Here is a 20,666-nt window from a genome sequence, read left to right as displayed (position 1 = left end):
TATATATATCTCTACATAACTCCTTCGGGGAAGAATTTGGGTTCCGCAGCGTTCTCCTTCCTAACAGAAAGGGTACGCTTTCCCAGTGTTTATCCAAGAATCTTACTGTATGGGTTATCACGGAACAACAGTGACAGATATACTCTGTGTAAGCCCTCTCCTTTTGTCCTTTCAGGCAAGAAGGGGCAAGAGGCTTGCACAGGGCGCTAGATGGGGTCAGCAGCTGTGACCCTTTGGTAGGGATTCCTATTCGTCAGTCTCGACGTGGCGACGACTGACCAACTGAAGAGGAACGTCTAGGTTACATTATGGTAACCCTCGTTACCATAATTTAACCTACTGAAGGAGGGAACGGAGACGCCACGTCCCGTCGCCACATCTGCTGCTGCGGGGCAGCCAGCTTATCGGCCTGGCTCCTCAGCAAAAAACTGAAGTGCAATCGCACCTGCTGCACATTTTATACCCGCGGTGTGTGGCTGAACAGCTGATGCAAATAATTGCACGCCAATGTGCATTGGCTCGTTTAGTTTCACTCAAAGTAGATTGGCCTCTCTAGCGAGATTCATATTCGTTGGTCTCGGACGTGGCGTCTCCGTTCCCTCCTTCAGGGAACGAGGGTTACCATGTGTAACCTAGACATTACTTTTTTTGGGAGTAACGCAATATTGTAATGCATTATTTTTAAAAGTAATTTTTCCCAACACTGATTTTAAGTGTCCCCAACCAAGCAAGCCAGAGGCGATTGTGGCAAGGAACCCAAACTCCATCAGGTGACAGAAATGGAGAAAAAACCTTGAGAGAAACCAGGCTCAATCAGGCTGCCTGTCAGGGTTGGTGCAGGATACTGAAGACGAGGGAACAGAATTTCAATGCAGCTGGTTTATTCACAAACTCAGGTTACAGGAAAACACAGGAACTCAGGAACACACAACCATACATCGACGACGATCAACAAACACTGAGGGAAAACACAGGGCTTAAATGAACAGGGACTAATAGGATGATTAACTGAACACAGGTGAAGGGAATAACTAATTAGACAGAGTGGGAAAACTAACAGGACTGAACCAAAATCACAAAAGACGGGGGTGAACAAGATCACAAAACGGTGCCCTAGAATGTTTTTTTTTATTATTTTATAATGTTTCCTGGGTTACCCTTACAATGTTAGTATGTTTTTTAGATCAAAAATAATCATAATTTAGAAATAAATGGCATTTTTCCTAGCCTGCTTTTAGCCTCTGATTTGAACACTCTGTTTGAAGGGGCGTGTCTGCTGTGGGATTCAGTGTAACCGCGGCCACTGCTGTGATTGGCTGACATGCTTGCATATGAAATAGCAACGCATTACATGTGAAACTCTCTCCCGAATACTTTTACTACTGCTATTATACGTTTTTACTATAACAGCTATCGAGATTAATGAATCGTGAGATGTTTTTAAAGTATTTAGATCTATTCCCATCACATAAAATGTTGCCGTGATGAGCATTGAGCAGATGACAGTGTGTTGATCGCGAGAATGAAGATCTTATCATTGCAAAGCAGTTTCTGCACTCTCTCTGCTTTCACCAACGCAAACACGATGATGTAAATACAGTAAGAGCTTCGTTGTGCAGTAACGTGCGTCATTGATTTCATAACGAGTTTGGGAAGTGTCCAGATAAACTCGCGCTGTGTGGAAAGATTGTTCTTTGATCGCTTTCTGTATATAATTTGTTCACAATTTAAATACGATTCTTTTCATCCTAGGCCTACTAAAAGAAACGATGTGAAGCTGATATTTTAGTCACTGGCTTGACTTACTGATGCATAAACAGTATTGAACGATTTTGAGAGAAAGATTACCTGTCTGAACTTGAACAATTACACATCAGAAAGTGTTGCTTGGTAGCTCGATCCGAGGCCAGCTCTGTATTGGCCCAAGTTGAGGAAACACTCGGTGAAATGTTTGGAAATTTCCAGAGAAAATAAAATTAACCCATTGTTTCTTCAGAGGCTCAGATGAAGGAACTAAAAAATACTTTTGTGTTCATGTGTACATCCACACTGAGCAACTGCCATGCTTCGGCTGCGCAGTTCCGCCTGGCATTGAGGGCTGGCATTATGCAAATATTTGGAGGCATACATATTAATGATCCCGACTATTGCGTCACAGTCGGTATTGTGTGGAGAACCGACCGTTTTTCAGGGGTGTTTTTCATAAACGTGAATTAAATGAGAACGCGAAAACAGTCCGGTTTGAGATTCACTCTATGTCATGTCCATGCACTGAACTCTTGTTATTTGACTATACCAAGGTAAATTCAATTTTGAATTATAGGTCACCTTTAAACACATAGAAACATGACACTGCCAGTTCTCCTCTGGCCAACGAATGAACAAGGTGTCATTATGATTCAGACTGCATCACAAGTCAGAAATCAGAATTTGGATTGGTAGCATTCAAATATTCCATCCAATTCCTTTTGCTTTAAGATCGGATTCATCATCACTAAGTTGGTCATAGCAGGTCTGTGCAGAAGATCTGTTTGGTTCTTGCGTCAACATTCATTCACTATTATTGTTCTATATTGATTATTCCGCTTCTAGTTTGTCCTGCATTCTAGATTTTTTTTTTATTGTTTTGATTGTAAGTTTCATCTAGATTTTTTTAAAAACTCACTTTTTAAAAAAAACACTGAAAAATATTAAAACAAGGGTCAATTATGTAATCAAAAGTAGCCTAACACAACTTACCCATTGACACATCTTACCTCCATTCTCCCCTGTACATATGAATGGTGGCCAGTACAATCTGGTGTTTTCTTTATTGTAAAGACCTTTTAAACTTTTAGCTAAAACTTTTCCAATTACAGTTGTTGACTTAGTTTAATTTTTAAAGTGTGGGACATCATTTTCCCACATACTGTAAAATGATTTATGATATATTCTATTGTGTAAAAAATGCTGCTGTGTGTTCATTGGCCATTCAGACCTGTGTGTTTAGAGAATAGGGCTTGTAGCCTCTAGAGCAGGCAGCCATTGAAGTTCACCGGTTTCCATAGCAATGCTTTTGTCTAACAAGTAAAACCTAGATGGTACCAAAATAAGGTCCCAGTGGATAGTGTAAAAAAGTTGTCAGGTGCTAACCACATTTGTCACTTGTGCTAGAATGGAAAAGAAGAGAAAATTGGATACCTGCAATGCATTTCTGAATGATCCGGGGTCAAGTGATCTCCTTTGGGATGTTTTGCTCTGTGTTGTGATGACAGATCTGTCTGTCTTTTTGCCTCTCCAGATTATTTAACATATACAGCATATGTATTAGCCGTGTCCTTGTAGTCGTAACACAAGTGAAAATGGTGAGTTTTTATTTTTTTTTATTTATATAAGATAAAATTGGATAATTGTGGGGGGAAAATACTGTATGTACATTACAAGCTTTAAACATTATGTTTAAAAAGTCTGATAATATATGACATGAATAATTTTACTATAAAATGGTGGTTTGAAATAGTTTGATTTAATATTAGTAATATTAATCATTGAAAAAAATAGTAATGCTGCTTGCTAGCAGTCAGCACGCATTTGCCATTACAATATATTAATGAAATGTTTGTATATGAGAATTGTTTTTATTTTGGTATTAGACTGGAGGTTATGAAGTGGAGCAGTTTGTGGATACCCCAGATGATGATCTGATTTGTGTCATCTGTAGAGCCGTTCTACGCTGCCCTGTACGACTCAAATGCAACCATGTCTTCTGCAAGGAATGCATTTTACAGTGGATGAAAAGGTAACCATTTTCAATATTTTATAATAAGACAAACCAGATTAGATGAGGCTGGGAAGAGTTGTAAAAGGATTTCCAGAACAACAAAATAAAAATAAATAACAAAAAAGAAAAGCAAGGTAGGAAATTAACATTTCCTTTCTGGGTTATAATTTGATTTATAACTTAATTGGCATAACTGGTATTGTCTGAATTTAGCAGGTTCTCTTGTTCAATTTGAAATACATTACACACAAGCTTTTTACATCTGCCTGTTTAAAAAATATCATGCCTAACCAGATGGGATGGATTGTAACACTATCCAGTAAACGCAAGTTGGAGGTCGGTAAGAATTTTTTATGTTTTCGAAAGAAGTCTCTTATGCTCACCGAGACTGCATTTATTTGATCAAAAATGCAGTAAAAACAGTAATGTTTTGAAACATTATTACATTTTAAAACAAGTGTATTCATATATTTTAAAATGTAATTTATTCCTGTGATCAAAGCTGAATTTTCAGCATCACTACTCCAGTCTTCAGTGTCACATGATCCTTCAGATATCATTTGCTGATTTGCTGCTCAAGATAAACATTGATAAAATATCTTATGCTTAATATTTTATATAATCTCATTGTATAATAATCGTATGCTTAATATTATATATTAATATTTAAATTTTTATAGAATATTATTTTATTTTATAATTGTTGTGTGTTTATTATTTTATAATAAGATGTAATATTTTTACATCTCATGCTTATTATTTTTGCGTGCATTCTGTGCAGACATGGATTTTTTTTAGGATTCTTTGATGAACAGTGGGTTCAAAATACCAGCATTTATTTGATTTTTGTGACAAAAAGACAAATCTCTAGTGACACTTTTTTAATGTGTCCCTGCTGAAAGAAAAAAAATCTTACTGACCCCAAACTTTTGAAAAGTAGAGTACAGTACTTCTGCTTTGGATGTTTGAGCAAATGTTGTTGTTTCAGACAGGTGAAATGCCCTTGCTGCAGGCAGCCTATTGACCAGAACCAAATGCTGGTTTTGTTTAAGCTGAGTAAATCCATTGGCCGTTTACCAATCAAGGTAGGCAACATTTTTAAAGCTCAAGTCTAATATATAGTTGTGTCTCGTGCTTAAACTGTGAATGTGGAACAACACCATGTGTCTGTGTTCCTAGTGTCGAAATGCACAGCAGGGCTGCAGAACCACTTTCCCGCTCTCGAACGAGTACCTCCACATCTCCAACTGTCCGTATGAGTGGCAGCTCTGTCCTCATGAAGGCTGTGGGCAGCAGGTGCTGAGGAAAGATGCGCAGGCACATGACCAGAGCTGTACCCACTGGCGACAGCTGTGTCCCATGGGCTGCGGGACGCTTCTCGTCCGAGAGAACCAGGCCCGACATAACTGCTACCGAGAGCTACAGCAGCGCTACGTATCCGAGCGGAGGAAGCAGAGGGCCATTGCTGCCAACCTACGCAGGAAGATGCAGCGCATGCAGAGCCGGATGGCACAAATAAGAAGGCAGATCAATCTGATGTGTGAGAGCCTGGAGGTCGACGATCTGGAAATTGAAGCAGGGGAGGGAACCAGCACTTGGACAGACACTAGTGCCGCCAGTCCGAGCAGCACCAGCAGACGCCATCACACTAACAGTTCAAGAGTCAGATAGGCTATACATGACGGAAATGTCCTTCAGGATTCAAAGAAAGCATTCGAGTTAGTTTTTTATGTGCGAGTTTCATTAAATGTATTTTTCCCTTTTTGTAATCATCTGGGATAGTTCACCCAAAAATGTTTACCCGCCTTCATGTCATTCCAAACTTGTATGACTTTCTTTCTCCTGTGAAACATAACAGAAGATATTTTGAAGAATGTTTCAACTGTCCATACAAGAAAGTCCAACACTGAAAAAAATAAAAAAAATAAAAATTTATTTTGTGTTCTGCAGATTGCAGAGTAAAGAAAGTCATACTGGTTTAAAAACATGAGGTTGAGTAAATGATGACAGAATCCCTTTAAGGGCTGCACAACCAACCAATTTTACAGATTTATTGTTTGTATATAGAGAAAAGCACGATAAACAGAAAAATAATTTTTTTTAGCACATTACTCCTAGAGCTTTGAGAGGTTAATAAAGTGAGACATTGATTCTAATGCACAAATATAAAAAAGAAAAAACAATTACTGTAACATTCAAATGCCTGCTTAAGTTATTACAGATTACAGATATTACAATCTTGAAGTGACACTTGACAAGAAAATGTGAAATCGTACAAAAACTGTCTTTGATACTATATATTAATTCATAATGTAAAAAGCAAACACTTGTGGAACATGTATGTAAGACTTTTTTCAAAACGAGTTGTATTTATTTCTAAAAATGAATTATTTAATAAATTCTTTATTATTTACTTATTACTAATGCTTATATGTCTAATTTAAGCTATTGTGGATGTTCAACAAATAATCAGTTGTCCTTAGGACATAAACACAATAAAGTAATAAAATGGTTAAACACACATTAAGGAATAACTGTTTTGGGTTTCAAAGAAATGGGAGTGTATGATAATGGGAGATAATAAATTAAGAGAGAACATGTGTGGGATGTTTAAATGAAGCTGATTACAAGTTACACTCCAAATAGTTTTTTGAAGTTAAAGGAGCGGGTTCCTGATACCGGTGTATTGACATGTCTGTCCACAAGGAGGCACTACTGTAGTTCTGCAGAATGTTCCAGATCACACCTGTCAGTGGAGGCCACAGAGGAATGCTGGGACAGCTTTGCAGGGTGTTGTTGGGAAGCTGTCGGGTTGTCCATCCCAGAGTGCATTAGCGGCAGGTAAATGTCATCCATGTTGGGCAAAACAAAAACTTCCTGAAATAATTATTAGGAAATCGGACAAGATTTGTTATGGAGGTTAATTCAAATATTTTAAAGTACATCATTTAACTGAAATAATTCATAAAATTTATTCAAATTAAAAGCTGTCATATACTTAACATGTTTGGTAAGTTTCTAGAGAGGCTATCACAATCTCATCAAAACAAACCTGAAACTCATCTTGTAGCTTCTTTTCAATCCATTCAGTCACATGACAGAAAGTCACTTCTCGCTCTCCCAGTTTGGGTCTGACTCTTAGGTCAAGTTTCGGGGGTCCGCAAAAACCATACCTAAAGAGAAACAACAAAACACTTATTATTCTGCTGCATATATCCAAAGACATGTCTGCAAACCTGAATGCACAAAAATCACTTCAATATTCCATAAAAAACTTAACATAATTAAGTCACATTGTAATAATGTCAAATTAAAAGTTTTACTTGTCACGCTCCTTACCATATGTCATATGTCACGCTCCTTACCATAACCACAAGTTTCATCTGCTCAGGTGTAAATATTAAGGATGGCGTCAATTTCAAACCAATTCAAGCCTGATTCAGACTTAAGAATCTTAACAAACAAGAGGATCATCCAGAACAGTTCCCTTATCGAGTCGGTCTCTCGACATTACGTATGGGGAAATCCATTTCTCCTCGAATTATGAAGTCTGATTTGAATAACTCTTTTGCTTGCAAATAGCCAATGGCGATCCCGCCATCACCTGATTGGCTGCCACTCCTCAATATAGGTGACGGCGGAAGCCAAAAACCTCAGAATCTTTTTTCTTCACTCGAGTCTGTTTCACCGTTGATGTACGCATTCAGAGCGGAATATAGTAAGGAGTTTCCCCTCTCGCGTTCCGGTGGATTATATTAATATGTCTCTTTGCCGCATGTGTGGTGGACCCATCGATTTCCCGGACGCACATGAGAACTGTGTGCTGTGCCTGGGCCGGGCCCACGCGGAGGCGGCACTCGAGGGATCGGGATGTCGTGCCTGTGAGGAGCTTCCCATCAAGATCCTTCGTGCAAGGCTGGCCGTTACACGTAACGACGGCCTTGTGTCTCCTGCCTCTCCCCAGTCTGCCGCCGTCGAGCTGCGGACCGGGAGACGGCAGAGAACTCCATCCGTGGATTCTGTCGAGGCTCTGACGTCGGCCCAACACCCACGCCATCCTCAAGCGGCAGAGCCCCTAACTTACTCTGAGGCCTGTTACCGCCCTCCTAAGGAAGCGCGGGAAATAGTCTCATTTGGATATGACGATGACGACGCCATGTCTACCAGTGCCTCCGACCCAGGAGCGTGGTCCGAGTCCCCGTCTGAAGGCGCCCCCGCCTCTTTGGATGCGGAGCTTATGGCCATCCTCACTGAGGCTGTGGCGGATATGGAGCTGGAGTGGACAGCGCCCAAGGAGCTGCCGTCTAAGAGATGGATGGTTCCTTCCTCGGCGCGGGCCGTCAGGCTGAAGCCCCGCGGAGACCCGCCCCCTTTTTCTTGGAGGTCCACGAGGAGCTCACCAGATCATGGCGCTCCCCTTACTCAGCCTGAGCCCATGCACAAGGTACCCAGCTGCTGACTTCAGTGGAAGGGGCAGAGAAATTGGGGTACGCGCGATTGCCTCCCGTCGAGGATACCATCGCGGCTCATCTAGCGTCTTCTCCCGGCTGGAAGACCGCCCAACTGCCTTCTAGGCCATGTCGCGCTACTGCCCACATGGCTGAGAAAGCCTACACTTCAGCTGGACATGCAGCATCTGCCCTCCACACGATGGCAATTCTGCAGGTTTTCCAGACGCGACTCCTAGGGTCCCTGGATGAGGGAATCCCGGACCCCGAGTTGCTCAGGAAACTGCGCACGGCGGCAGATCTCACTTTGGCGGCGTCAAAAAAGGTCGCCCAGGGAATCGGCCGAAATATGGGCAGTCTTGTGGCCCTACATCGCCATCTGTGGCTGACGCTGTCGGGGATGCGCGATGCAGATAAAAAGCAGTTCCTGGACGCACCAGTAAGCCCTACGGGCCTTTTCGGTGTCGCGGTGGAGTCGTTATCCGACAAGTACGCCGAGACCGTCAAGCAATCCAGGATGATGCCTCATCTACTGCCGAAACGGTCTCAAGCCCCCCCTGCAGCGAGATCCAGATCTTCTTCTGCGCAGCGCCCGGCGGGACCTACCAGACGCGCGTCTCCGAGCGCGGCGGAGCGCCGCGAGCCAGAGCCTCCCTTCCGCCAGAGGCAGTTCAGGAAGCCCCGCTTTGGTGCGAAACCGGCCTCTAGCAGCCAAGGGCGCCCGGCGGGCAAAAAGGAGCAGCGTTCCTGATGTGCGTGTCGGGGAGGAGAGAGCGCGGGACGTGTTCGTCGGACCTGCTGCGAAAAGGGCGTGCTCCCGCCCAGAGTTCGACGTGAATGTTTTGATTTTGAAACCGCTGTGTTCCGTTTCAATAAACAAAGTGCATTACATGTCTCAGCAAAAGAGCTTTCTTCCTCCCTACACTATTACCCACGTCATAGGCGAGACCTCTCCCCCGGGAGACGTTTCGCAGAGCGGAAGCTCGGGGAAACCCGAGAAGGTGGCTATTTATGTCCCCGTGCGAAAGACCGCGGACGAGTCACCTCATGTAGCGGTCAATGCTTCCCCGGTGGCTGGCGCTCAGCCCCCGCCGCAGCATTCATTAAAGCCCCCTTTATCGAGTCACCTGAGTGCGTGGTCAACGCTACCGACGGCATCACATTGGGTTTTAAACACGATAAAACGCGGCTATACGCTCCAATTCGCTCGCAGACCACCCATCTTCGGCGGCGTGATTATGACAGAGGTGTCAGAACAGAGCGCTCCGTTGCTTCGGGCAGAAATCTCCTCTCTCCTGGCCAAACAAGCAGTAGAGACAGTACCTGAAGAGCGAAAAAATTCCGGTTTCTACAGCCGTTATTTTCTAGTTATTTTCGCGAAACGCACGTTCAAAATGATAACAGTGAAGCAGATCCTCGCGCACATTCAGCCCGACGATTACTTCATTGCAATGGATCTAAAGGATGCATACTTCCACATTCAGATAGCCCCGCATCACAGGCGCTTCCTTCGGTTTGCATTCGAAGGTGTGGCATACCAGTTCAAAGTGTTGCCGTTCGGGCTGGCCCCCCGTGTTTTTACAATGTGCATGAATGCAGCGCTTGCTCCCCTGAAGCTCAGTGGAATGCGCATTCTGAACTATCTCGACGACTGGTTGGTCATCGCGCGGTCGGAGAGTGTCCTCGAGGAACACAAACACAGACTCCTCGCCCACCTGACAGGTCTGGGGCTGTCTGTGAACATGCGGAAGAGCGCGCTTCAACCGTGCCAGTCCATCACTTTCCTCGGTATGGTGCTGGACTCACGCGCTATGATCGCAAAGCTGTCAGAGTCGAGAATCCAGTCAATTCAGGGTACATTAGCCCTATTCATTCAAGGCAGAGCCATCCCCTTGAAAACGTTTCAGAGGCTACTCGGTCTGATGGCAGCTGCAGCCTCCGTCTGCAGACTGGGCTTGTTGCACATGAGACCGCTTCAGCACTGGTTACAGAGACGAGTACAGTCGCGGGCGTGGGAAGCGGGAACGGAACGCCTTATTATAACGCGTTCGTGTCTGGAGACTCTAGCGCCTTGGTTCGACACGACCATGTTCGAGCAGGGGGCTGCTTTGGGCAGAGTGGTCAGACGCATAGTGGTCACTACGGATGCGTCACTGTCAGGCTGGGGAGCCCTCTGCGATGGCAGACCGGCATTCGGTACGTGGACAGGAGACCAGACGCGCTGGCATATAAACTGCTTGGAGATGGAAGCGGTTCGTCTAGCGCTGCAGGTTTTCCTCCCGTTTGTGAAAGACCGTCATGTTCTCATCAGAACGGACAACACAGCGGTGGTGGCGTACATAAATCGACAGGGAGGTTTACGTTCGCGATCCCTTCAGGGGCTAGCGAGGCGGCTGTTATTATGGACAGACAGAGTACTACAGTCGATTCGAGCAGTGCATGTGCCGGGCAGTTTGAATTACGGCGCGGACATGCTGTCCAGGGATGGCATTGTGCACGGGGAGTGGAGGCTTCATCCGCAGACGGTAAACATGATCTGGAATCTGTTTGGCAAAGCGGAGATCGACCTCTTTGCATCATCGAGCCGCTGGCCGAAGGGTCGGAAGTATGCTTTTCCTCAGATCAAGCTAATGCCGCTGGTGCTGCAAAAGATCAGGGAGGAGAGATGTGCGTTGGTTCTGGTAGTGCCCAAATGGCCCAACCAGCCGTGGTTCCCGGAGCTAGTGAACATGGCGCGTTTTCCCCCGTGGCGGATACCGCCGAGAAGAGACCTCCTATCTCAGGCGAAGGGCACGATATGGCACCCCATCCCGGAGCTGTGGGACCTGCATGTGTGGCAGATCAGCTCGGAGTATCACAGAGAGTGCTGCAGACAATAGCAGAGGCTAGAGCCCCTTCGACGAGGCGCTTATACGCTCTGAAGTGGAAAGTGTTCGCTAACTGGTGTGTTGACAAAAAGGAGGACCCCAGGAATTGCGATATTTCCATTATTTTGACCTTCCTACAGGAACGTCTGGATGTTGGCAGTTCGCCATCTACACTGAAAGTTTACGTAGCCGCTATTGCTGCTTTTTGTGATGTGTTGGATGGCCATTCAGTGGGGAAACACCCTTTGATAACGAGTTTCCTCCGGGGAGCGAGGCGGCTTTTTCCCCCCCGCCTTCGTCAGATGCCGGTCTGCGACCTGTCGTTAGTGCTTAGTGCGCTGTCTGACCCACCTTTTGAACCAGCTGAGTCTAGCGACATTAAAGTACTCTCGTTCAAGACGGCGTTTCTGCTCGCGCTAGCCTGCGGGAAACGGGTGGGGGACTTGCATGCCCTGTCAGTAAACAGTGCATGTATGCAGTTTGGACCGGACGATTGCATGGTCAGACTTTTACCTAAGCGCGGATATTCGCCTAAAGTGCTCTCAACGCCGTTCAGAGCCCAGGTGGTTACAATTCCAGCATTTTGCCCCGATGAGGACAGTGTCCCAGGGTCTCAGAAGCACGCTTTGTGCCCCGTGCGTGCCCTGCGCTTATGTGAACAGAACTAGCCATTTTCGAACTTCAGAGCAGCTCTTCGTCTGCTACGCGGGTGCCAAGAAAGGCGGCGCGCTGTCGAAACAGAGGCTATCACACTGGATAGTGGAGGCTGTGCGACTGGCTTATGCTTCTCGGGGAGCCGTTTGCCCTATAGGGGTGCACGCCCACTCCACTAGGAGTTTGGCGTCATCATGGGCATGGGCGAAAGGCATGTCTATTCAGGACATTTGTTTTGCGGCAGGCTGGTCGTCTCGTAATACGTTTGCGAGATTCTATAACTTGAATATTCCTTCATTCGCACCACATGTACTGTCAGTGCAGGGAGAGGGAGCTGAGCTGTCATTGGACTAGACTGCAGACACGCCCCGGCTGGCGCGCGCTCTAGCTGCGGTTTCGACCAAGTCTTGCAGACAGTGCAAGTTATTAGCAATAGCTATCATGCTCGCTATATTTTGTCTCTTTTTTATGCCCGCATTCATAAGCCGGCAGTGTATTTCTAAGCACCAATCACATTGCTGCAATCCCCATTCACTTCAGTTCAGCGTTGCTTAACTATGTGGGAGGGGCTACGTTGATGCGGGTGCCGACTTGGCTCTGTGCCAATAGGTGTTTCAACCAGGTCCGGTGCCTGATCCCGAGCTGTGTGAGGTAAGGACTAGTGCTGTGCTACTTGAGCTCGTTGTGAGCTGGCAGACTTTTCCCATGCGGCGGGGGTTTTATTGTTCCCCATACGTAATGTCGAGAGACCGACTCGATAAGGGAACGTCTCTGGTTACTCACGTAACCGTAGTTCCCTGAGAGGAGGGAACGAGACATTACGTAACCTGCCGTGTGGGAAAGACTTACAGTCTCTTTACTCTCGTTCAGCTAAGATTCTGAGGTTTTTGGCGCCCGCCGTCACCTATATTGAGGAGTGTCAGCCAATCAGGTGATGGCGGGATCGCCATTGGCTATTTGCAAGCAAAAGAGTTATTCAAATCAGACTTCATAATTCGAGGAGAAATGGATTTCCCCATACGTAATGTCTCGTTCCCTCCTCTCAGGGAACTACGGTTACGTGGGTAACCAGAGACGATTTCAAGCACGGATTTCACAGGATGTTTCAGAGTGGTATGTTTTTTTTTCTACATTTTAGACACAAAGTTATACACCATTTAATCATGATACTTGTCGGAAAACTATGGTAATACAAACAGTTATCGATTACAAAACCAGGGTTAATTTTCCTAAGGAGCGATGAACAACCTTACAAAAAGCAAGAGCTTACAAAAACTACAGTAAACACTATATCAACACTACTTTTGGCTAGCAGACAAGCGGAGGCAAACAGCTTTGCCCTTTTGTTTACATTGAAGCAACAACATAAAACTTATAATTGGAACTGTTAATACTGTAAAAAAACGCAACTAAATAATAAGACATACTTACAGGTTGTGATGCACAAATAACAGAATGTCCCGACAAAGTGGTAACTGCTCCTTTTCAGGAGAAGCTTTTGTGCGTGGCCGGCATTGTACAGATACAAGTTGGGATTATAATGTTCAGGAACAGTGTTTAAAATAAACTTTACCCACTCTAAGTTTGCCAGCCTTAGGAAGGTCAAACAAATGAGTTTTGGAAACGGGGTGGACAAAACAGTGTCTCTTTGACATAGCAGCAGCTCAACCAGGCCTTGCTCCTTGTTTTTGCGTATTCCATGGGTGTGGATTATTTAAATGAGTAACATTGTGACTTCACAAGATCCAGAAAAACTCGGTGTAGAACAAACGCGCCGTTCGTTGTAGTTCTTGAACAGTGGATTCTGTTAAATAAAACATCTCCCTTTGGAGTGGACTTTGAGTTTTGTAACCTTGCGGATCTTTTTTATGCTCAAACTGCAACATTACACACTAACTAAAGTTGAAAAAGTGAAAAAGCATAATAGGACCCCTTCAAAACATTACGTTTTAATACTCTTTTGTCATGCTTTATTTTGATGTGTTGACTAACATAGTAAAGCACAAGTTAAGTATTTGATTATCTGTAGTGTGTTGTTCAACATTACATTAATTTAGTATATTTTAATTGTACTAAACTGCTACTTCATAATTGCAAAATGTGTAATTATAAATAGACTATTCTACTAAATAGATGACACAAGTTTCAATAGAAATGACATATTTTAGTTACCATATACAGTATGCCTGTCAGTACATCCAGCAATATAATTTAACCATATTTCAAAGACAATAAAAGTAATTATGAAACTACATATAAAGATGTAAAACATAAATAATATAATATAAATAATAAATAAATAAATAAATAAATAATAATATAAATTTAAACTATACTTTCATTTAATTGAAATTAATATGCAATAAATCCTGGAAACATAACATTCAGTTCGGACTTAAGTATATTCTTTCAAAGTATATTAATTCCATACTATTTTTTAAAGCAAAAATATGCTAAAGTGTACTTCTTTTTTACAAGGGTCACCCACAGTGAAATTGCATTGGTCCACAATCCTGCTCCTCCTCTTTCCATCACTGAATTCATCACATCATGCCCAGTTAACAGACTTGTCTCTAATCCTTAATTATCAAATTGAAATTTAATTACAACAAAGTTAAAGAGTGAATGACACCAATCATTAAGGAGCGTGATTGCTTTCGATAATCTCTGTAAACATTGTGTAAGCTTAAGCAAAGCTTCAATCCCCAATGCAACATTAACAGCGTGTTCAGTTGCGTGAGAATGGCTCGTACCATATTCTGTCTGTGGGGGGAGGAGGAATGTTGACGGCCAGGGTTCCAGAGAGCTCTTTAACTTCCACCGCAAGCAGCAGAGGGGTGTTGGACATTTCTTCTATCTTCTTCTTTATGTACTCATTTTCTTTGGCCTTCTGGAAGTACTTCGACTTGGCAATCTTGTCGACAAATTTCAAAATCCGCCTACTAGTGCTGCCTCCAGCTGCAGCCCTGCGGGAGGCAAAGTGAATTTTTCATCAGATGGCCTTGATTTATTTTAAGAAGCATTTTTGACAAAGAACTCAAACAAGACAGAGATTCTGTTTTATAGGCATAATTCACCAAAAAATCATGTCGCTCCAAACCCTCTTGGCTGGAAAGCAAAAGGGGACATTTAGCAAGATGTCCAAGCTGCTCTTTTCCATACATTGAAAGTGAATGGTGACCATGGTTGTCTCTAGTCCCCATCCACTTTCACTGTTTGGACAAAAAGCAGGGTTTACATTCTCTGAAATATCTCAATATATTGCATGTTCAATTGAAGAAAGAACGGTTTAGAAACAACATGAGAAAAGAAAATGTAATTTTCGGGTGAACTATCCCTATAATGTCAGCAAGCCACTTGACTACATCTTGATGTTTAATTTACAAAGACAGCATTTCTGAAATACATCCCATCCAAATAATCCAAATAGTTGCAACATCCCAAACTCTGAGATCTCAGAGAATTATGTGAAATGTTCAGTAAATAATAATTACCCCTCAACACCAGCTAGAGGCTTTTCTGTCAGGGTTCCTTGAGTGTCCGCGGATGAAACGTCCTCCTCATCCGAGGATCCTGCACTTGAGGATTCCTCATCACTGTCAGCCAGCACAGAGAGCCTGGACCTGCTACTGCACAACACATCCAGACAGGACCTCGTCATAACCAGATATAAACATAAACCCACAAATGACACTAGGATTGTGCTGAGTCATAATGGTTGTTGTCTCTTATGTTCACCAAGGCTGCATTTACTTGATAAAAATACAGTAAAAACAGTAATATTGTGAAATATTATTACAATTTAAATGAACTGTTTTATATTTAAATATATTTTAAAATGTGGTTTATTCCTGTGTTGCATATCTTGAACTTTCAGCAACCATAACTCTTCAGTGTCACATGATCTTACATCAGATATCCTTCAGAAACCATTCTAATATGCTGATTTGGTGCTCAAGAAACATGGCTTATTATCAATGCTGAAAACGGTTGTGCTGCTTAATATTTTTGTGGAAACCAAGATATATGTAATTTTTAATGAATAGAAAGTTCAAAAGAACAACATTTATTTGAAATAAAAAATATTTGTCGTAATCTAACAGTGTTTACTGCCACTTTTGTTCAATTTAAGTATTCTTTTTCTGCAGGTTATATAGTAGACTTTATATATGCCATGCAGTTTTGAGATAATACATTTTTGTCTAAATTCAGAAAGGTTATTTTATTCTCCAAAAACTTACAACACATTGATTGTCTCCAATTCTGTCTCTGCCTCAAGGACTCCCTCCTTCCCAAGTTTGGAGAGGTTGATTTTAGTCTCTAGAGTCATCTGTAATGCTCCTGTGTACTCCACCTCCACATGAAACCATAGACCTGACACAAAGATATTTTTCTTTTAATAATAGCAAAAGTTACCTGTTGTTACAAAAACTTTTACATTCAGCAATAAATATCTAGTTCAGTCATGAAACTCTTTACCACATAGCACAAGCTGATTGGCCTTTGCTGTTTCTGCAACCAATGAGATTACTTGCTCAACAACTAAATAGTCTGGTTCAGTATTCGCTGTAGGCTAGTCCTGCATCATGCCATCAGAGATCCATCTGGATCAGATTCAGAATGATTATCAAAACATAGATGGAGTCCATCAACACCCCTAATGCTGGCACAGTCCTATTCCTCGTCCTCGGTCGACATTTCATTCAGTAACATTTTTGAGCAGTTTTGATTTATATGCTATTTAATGTTGATGATCGCGGTGTTGATGATATGATTACATATGATATCGCAAGTTTCTGCATCTTCTTCACCTGTGTTTTGATATTCAGTACTCTTTCATAAGATGCATAATAGCACACCCTATAAAAGTGAAAACACGGAAAGCCGTAAAAACTCGTCTTTGGCAGGGAACTGAGGGAAGCGCTTTCTCATAAAAGAAGAGATAACTAGTCAATGGCAGGGATAGAATTAAAGAAATGCTTATTCAGAAAATGTGAGATTTCTTCTTATAAATGAAATAAAAAGTAATAAAAAAGTAACAATTAAAATGTTATATCAGCTCAGCTCACATATATTAATTTTATTATTGACTAATAATGTTGCAAGGTGCTGAAATCAAAGACTCTAAAAGCCTGTGCTACTAACCTATATGGTCAAGATTAAACCAATACGATCTGTTCATGGATGAAAGTCCATACAATTATAGCACAGTAAAATGCCCACAAGTCTACTAGCACACATTATAAATCCATAAATGGGATGAGACCTGAGCGAGGGAGCCAGACAGTTGAAAGCCATTACATGTTACATAATGCTCACAGATCATGATGCGGAGAGTAAAAGACAGACACACACTGTGACCTACACAATAACAGCTTCACTTCTCGTGGGGATAATACATCCCGCATATGCTTCACATTGAGCATTTCACCATGCAGCTGAGCGAGTAAACAGACACGTGTACACGCGCTCACACACGAGCTGCTATTCGCTGAGGAGAGTGACGTGATGTTATGCGCTCCTTTGATCCCTGAGATTACAGAAGGATAATAACATCTCATCTACTGCTCAGTGCAGGAACATAACACATACGCCCAAGCAGTCGTGATGGATGAATGACCTAACATGCTCTTTTATAAGAGGCTCTTAGGAGCCCCACTCACCTCTGCTGTTGACCTGTGGTAGTGAAGTACTTGTTATCTGGGGCATACTGGAGCCCATGGCCAGTTCGGTGAGGGTCAGTTCATCCATGAAGTAAGGCAACTGTGGTAAAAGAGGGTAAACTCAGTAACGTGTGCACACAGGGTAGGACTATTATTATCATAATCTATTTATTTCACTTGAGGAAGATTAAAAAAAAAAAAACACATCCTCACACTTTATCCAGTTAAAGAACATGACATAATTCCTATCTGTTCCCTTACCCGAATTCTGCTCAGCTTTCGCTGTATTTTCTGTTGGACTTTATCAGCCCAGTACTTTTCATGGAGGAAGTCCCAAAAGATTCGACCAATTATTGCGTTCAACCAGACAGGCTTTGTTTCATCCTCACTGCAACAAAAGGTCTGCTCCTAAGAGGGTGATGGAAGAACATTGTAATTTTCTACAATGTGGGGTAAGCTGCCACCTTTTTTACTTATATTGTTCTCTAAGCAAGGAGAAATGAATAGAGGTAAAAATAATTGTTCTTCATATATTTCAAGATATTTGCTCTCAACTGAAAACAAAACACTGTGCCAAAAAATATTGCTTCTGAAAAAAAGTGGTCCAGTGGCACAACTTGCTCCACTTTAGGAGTAAACTGTCATATCTAGAGATATGTTGAATCATTTGGAAAATATGTGAAAGATTTGCATTTTAAAATTAAAATATAAACATTTTATTATTATTATTATCAATCCAATTCCAAAATCCCAAGCAGATGAAGATCTTTTGAGTGAAATCTGAGAGCTTTCTATCCCTCCATTGTTAGCCTACGCAGACTCCAGTGGTTTGACCTCGATTTTATGAAGTGCTTTGCACAAAACAACATAATTTGCCACATTATTTACAAAATATTAATCTCCAACGAGCGTTCATGAGAGCACCAAGACGCATGCGTGGTGTGTTGATGAGAGAACAGAAGTTGTTGCATGAATGTGCGTTAGAGATTAATATTTTGTAAATAAAGTGGTAAATTATGGTTTTTGCGCAAACAAATCACTCGCGTCTCTTCATAAAATTGAGGTTAAACGAGTCACATGGATTACATTAATGATGTCTTTATTACCTTTCTGGGGCTTGAAAGTGGTCATGGAGGGACAGAAAGCTCTCAGATTTCATAAAAAGTTGAACGAAAGTCTTACAGGTTTGGAAGGACACGAGGGTGAGCAAATGAAGACAGAATTTTCATTTTTGGGTGAATTAAACCTTTGTCCCAATAAGTCAGCATCCATTTATGACTTTAATAAATATAACCATATACACTGAATATGTTGTTAGTATTGCAAACTGTTTTAAAATATACTACAATACATTGAGGTGCAAATAGTATCTGCTAAGTATAAATAGCATCTAACTATTTACACTTAGTTACATGAAAACTCAAACAGTACAGCTCATATTATTTTTACTGTATTTTTGGTCAAATAAATGCCTTGTTGAGCATAAAAGACTTCTTTCCAAAACATTAAAAAAATTATACTGACTCCAAACTTTTGAATGATAGCCTATGATGAATCATTGGAGAATATGTGAAATATTTGCATTTTTGGGGGCAAATGTTCATATTGTCAGTGTTCCTTTGTTCTAGTTTCCCGCCACTCGTCAGTCACCATGGACACTAACTACATTCATCACTCTATTCATCCTTTAGTTAAACATCTCTGTGTATTTAAGTCCTGCCTGTGTTTCAGTTCATCGTCCGGTATTGTTCGTGTGTGATGTTTGCATGCTGTCTCACTAAACAGTTCTGAGCTATGTAAATAAACCTTGTTATTTGTCATCTTCTTCGTCTTCCTTGGATATCTGTGACACATATACAGGTTTAGGTTTCAGTAAAATAGAGGTTTAAATCCAGTAAACAATTTAAAAACCTTTGTAATAGTATTTCCTGCATTTAAAAGGAAACATGTTTTTTGGGGGGTGTTTTTAGCAACTGCCTCTAAGCATCTGACACACTTCCCACACCCACAGGAATGAAGCTTTGTTTAATAATTAATGGCTAATCTTTATACTAGCAATTCACCATCATGTAAAGCCAGCATGTTTTAGACCTAGATAAATGTGCTTTGACATACCTGCCATGTAGAAGATTTACTTTGACATGCTTTGGCAACATCTGTATATCATGAGCCTTTTGTACATGTCACGTGACAAAGATTATTCACAGTTTGCTCGTTTACCGGGATGACAAAGCTCGCTCACTGACACAAAGCATTCTATGACACAAAGCATGTTTGTTTGAAGCTCACCTGCTCTTTGTCAGTAGGACTGCCCTGGGTGCTGCTTTGGCAGGGGCTTTGAACAGGACTGGCGTGTGCTGAGAAGACGAGACTGGTCATGTAAGAAGTATAGTCTGGTAGAATGTTCTCCTTTACTCTGCCAACCAGATCACTGTGGAACACATCTTCACTGCTGTCCTTGACTGAGCCGTCACCACCATGTGACAGACCAAAAGGGTTCTCCTCACACAATACAGATTTATCTACAGAGCAAAAGAAATGATTAGAATAGTGTTTCCACTTTGTTTAATTCTCATACATTTTAAAGGGGTCATGAACTGGATTATTTTATAATGTTTCCTGGCGTGCCCTTATAATGTCAGTATGATTTTTACATCAAAAATGGTCATCATTTAGAAATAAAAGGCCTTTTTCCTAGCCTGATTTTAGATTTAAAAAATTGTCATCATTTAGAAATAAAAGGCATTATTCCTAGCCTGATTTTAGCATCTGGTTTGAACGCTCTGTTTGAAGGGCCGTGTCTGCTGTGAGACTTCAGTGTAAACGCCCACTGCTGTGATTGGCTGACATGTTTGCATATGAAATAGCTAGTATTACATGTGGAACTCTTTTACTACGGTTTTACTATTACAGCTATCGAGATTAACGAATCGTGAAAAATAATTATAGATTATAATAAAAGATTAAAGCATTATATTTAGATCTATTCCCAACACATGAAAGGTTGCAGTGATGAGCATTGAGCAGATGAAAGACAGCCTGTTGATCGCGTGAATGAAGTGTTCTCATCATCGCAACATTTCTGCACTCTCACGAATGCTTTCATCAAATAACAATGCAAACACGATGTAAATACAGTAAGAGCCTCGTTGTGCAGTGTAACAACATCATTGATTTCATAATGAGTTTTGGCAAGTGTCCAGATAAACTCACGCTGTGTGATTGACAGCTTGGGTAATTGGAAAGGAAGCGTTCTTTGATCGCTTTCTGTATA

At 41.9% G+C, this 20,666-nt stretch overlaps 2 protein-coding genes across 2 annotated transcripts; one reads left to right on the top strand and one right to left on the bottom strand.

Annotated features, from left to right (window-relative positions):
• Window positions 1-3,018: 3,018 nt before the first annotated feature.
• Window positions 3,019-5,637, top strand: rnf151 (ring finger protein 151). The gene is made up of 4 exons (XM_056253019.1): window positions 3,019-3,344; window positions 3,633-3,778; window positions 4,749-4,845; window positions 4,940-5,637. Exons 1-4 carry the CDS (start codon window positions 3,342-3,344, stop codon window positions 5,429-5,431), a joined length of 738 nt encoding a protein of 245 aa, XP_056108994.1. The 5' UTR covers window positions 3,019-3,341; the 3' UTR covers window positions 5,432-5,637.
• Window positions 5,638-6,293: 656 nt separating this feature from the next.
• Window positions 6,294-19,951, bottom strand: LOC130086822 (testis-expressed protein 2-like; the record flags this gene model as incomplete). Its single annotated transcript, XM_056253024.1, has 8 exons — window positions 6,294-6,637; window positions 6,813-6,933; window positions 14,483-14,695; window positions 15,224-15,358; window positions 15,971-16,103; window positions 17,393-17,492; window positions 17,654-17,800; window positions 19,682-19,951. Coding segments are annotated over 8 exons (1,284 nt in total), but the record flags the coding sequence as incomplete, so codon positions are not given.
• Window positions 19,952-20,666: the final 715 nt, after the last annotated feature.

The sequence above is a fragment of the Rhinichthys klamathensis genome, unplaced genomic scaffold (genome assembly GCF_029890125.1).
Source record: "Rhinichthys klamathensis goyatoka isolate OS25496 unplaced genomic scaffold, OSU_Roscu_1.1 h1tg000101l_1, whole genome shotgun sequence".
NCBI lineage: Eukaryota > Metazoa > Chordata > Actinopteri > Cypriniformes > Leuciscidae > Rhinichthys > Rhinichthys klamathensis.
This window is presented reverse-complemented; position numbering and strand designations above follow the sequence as displayed.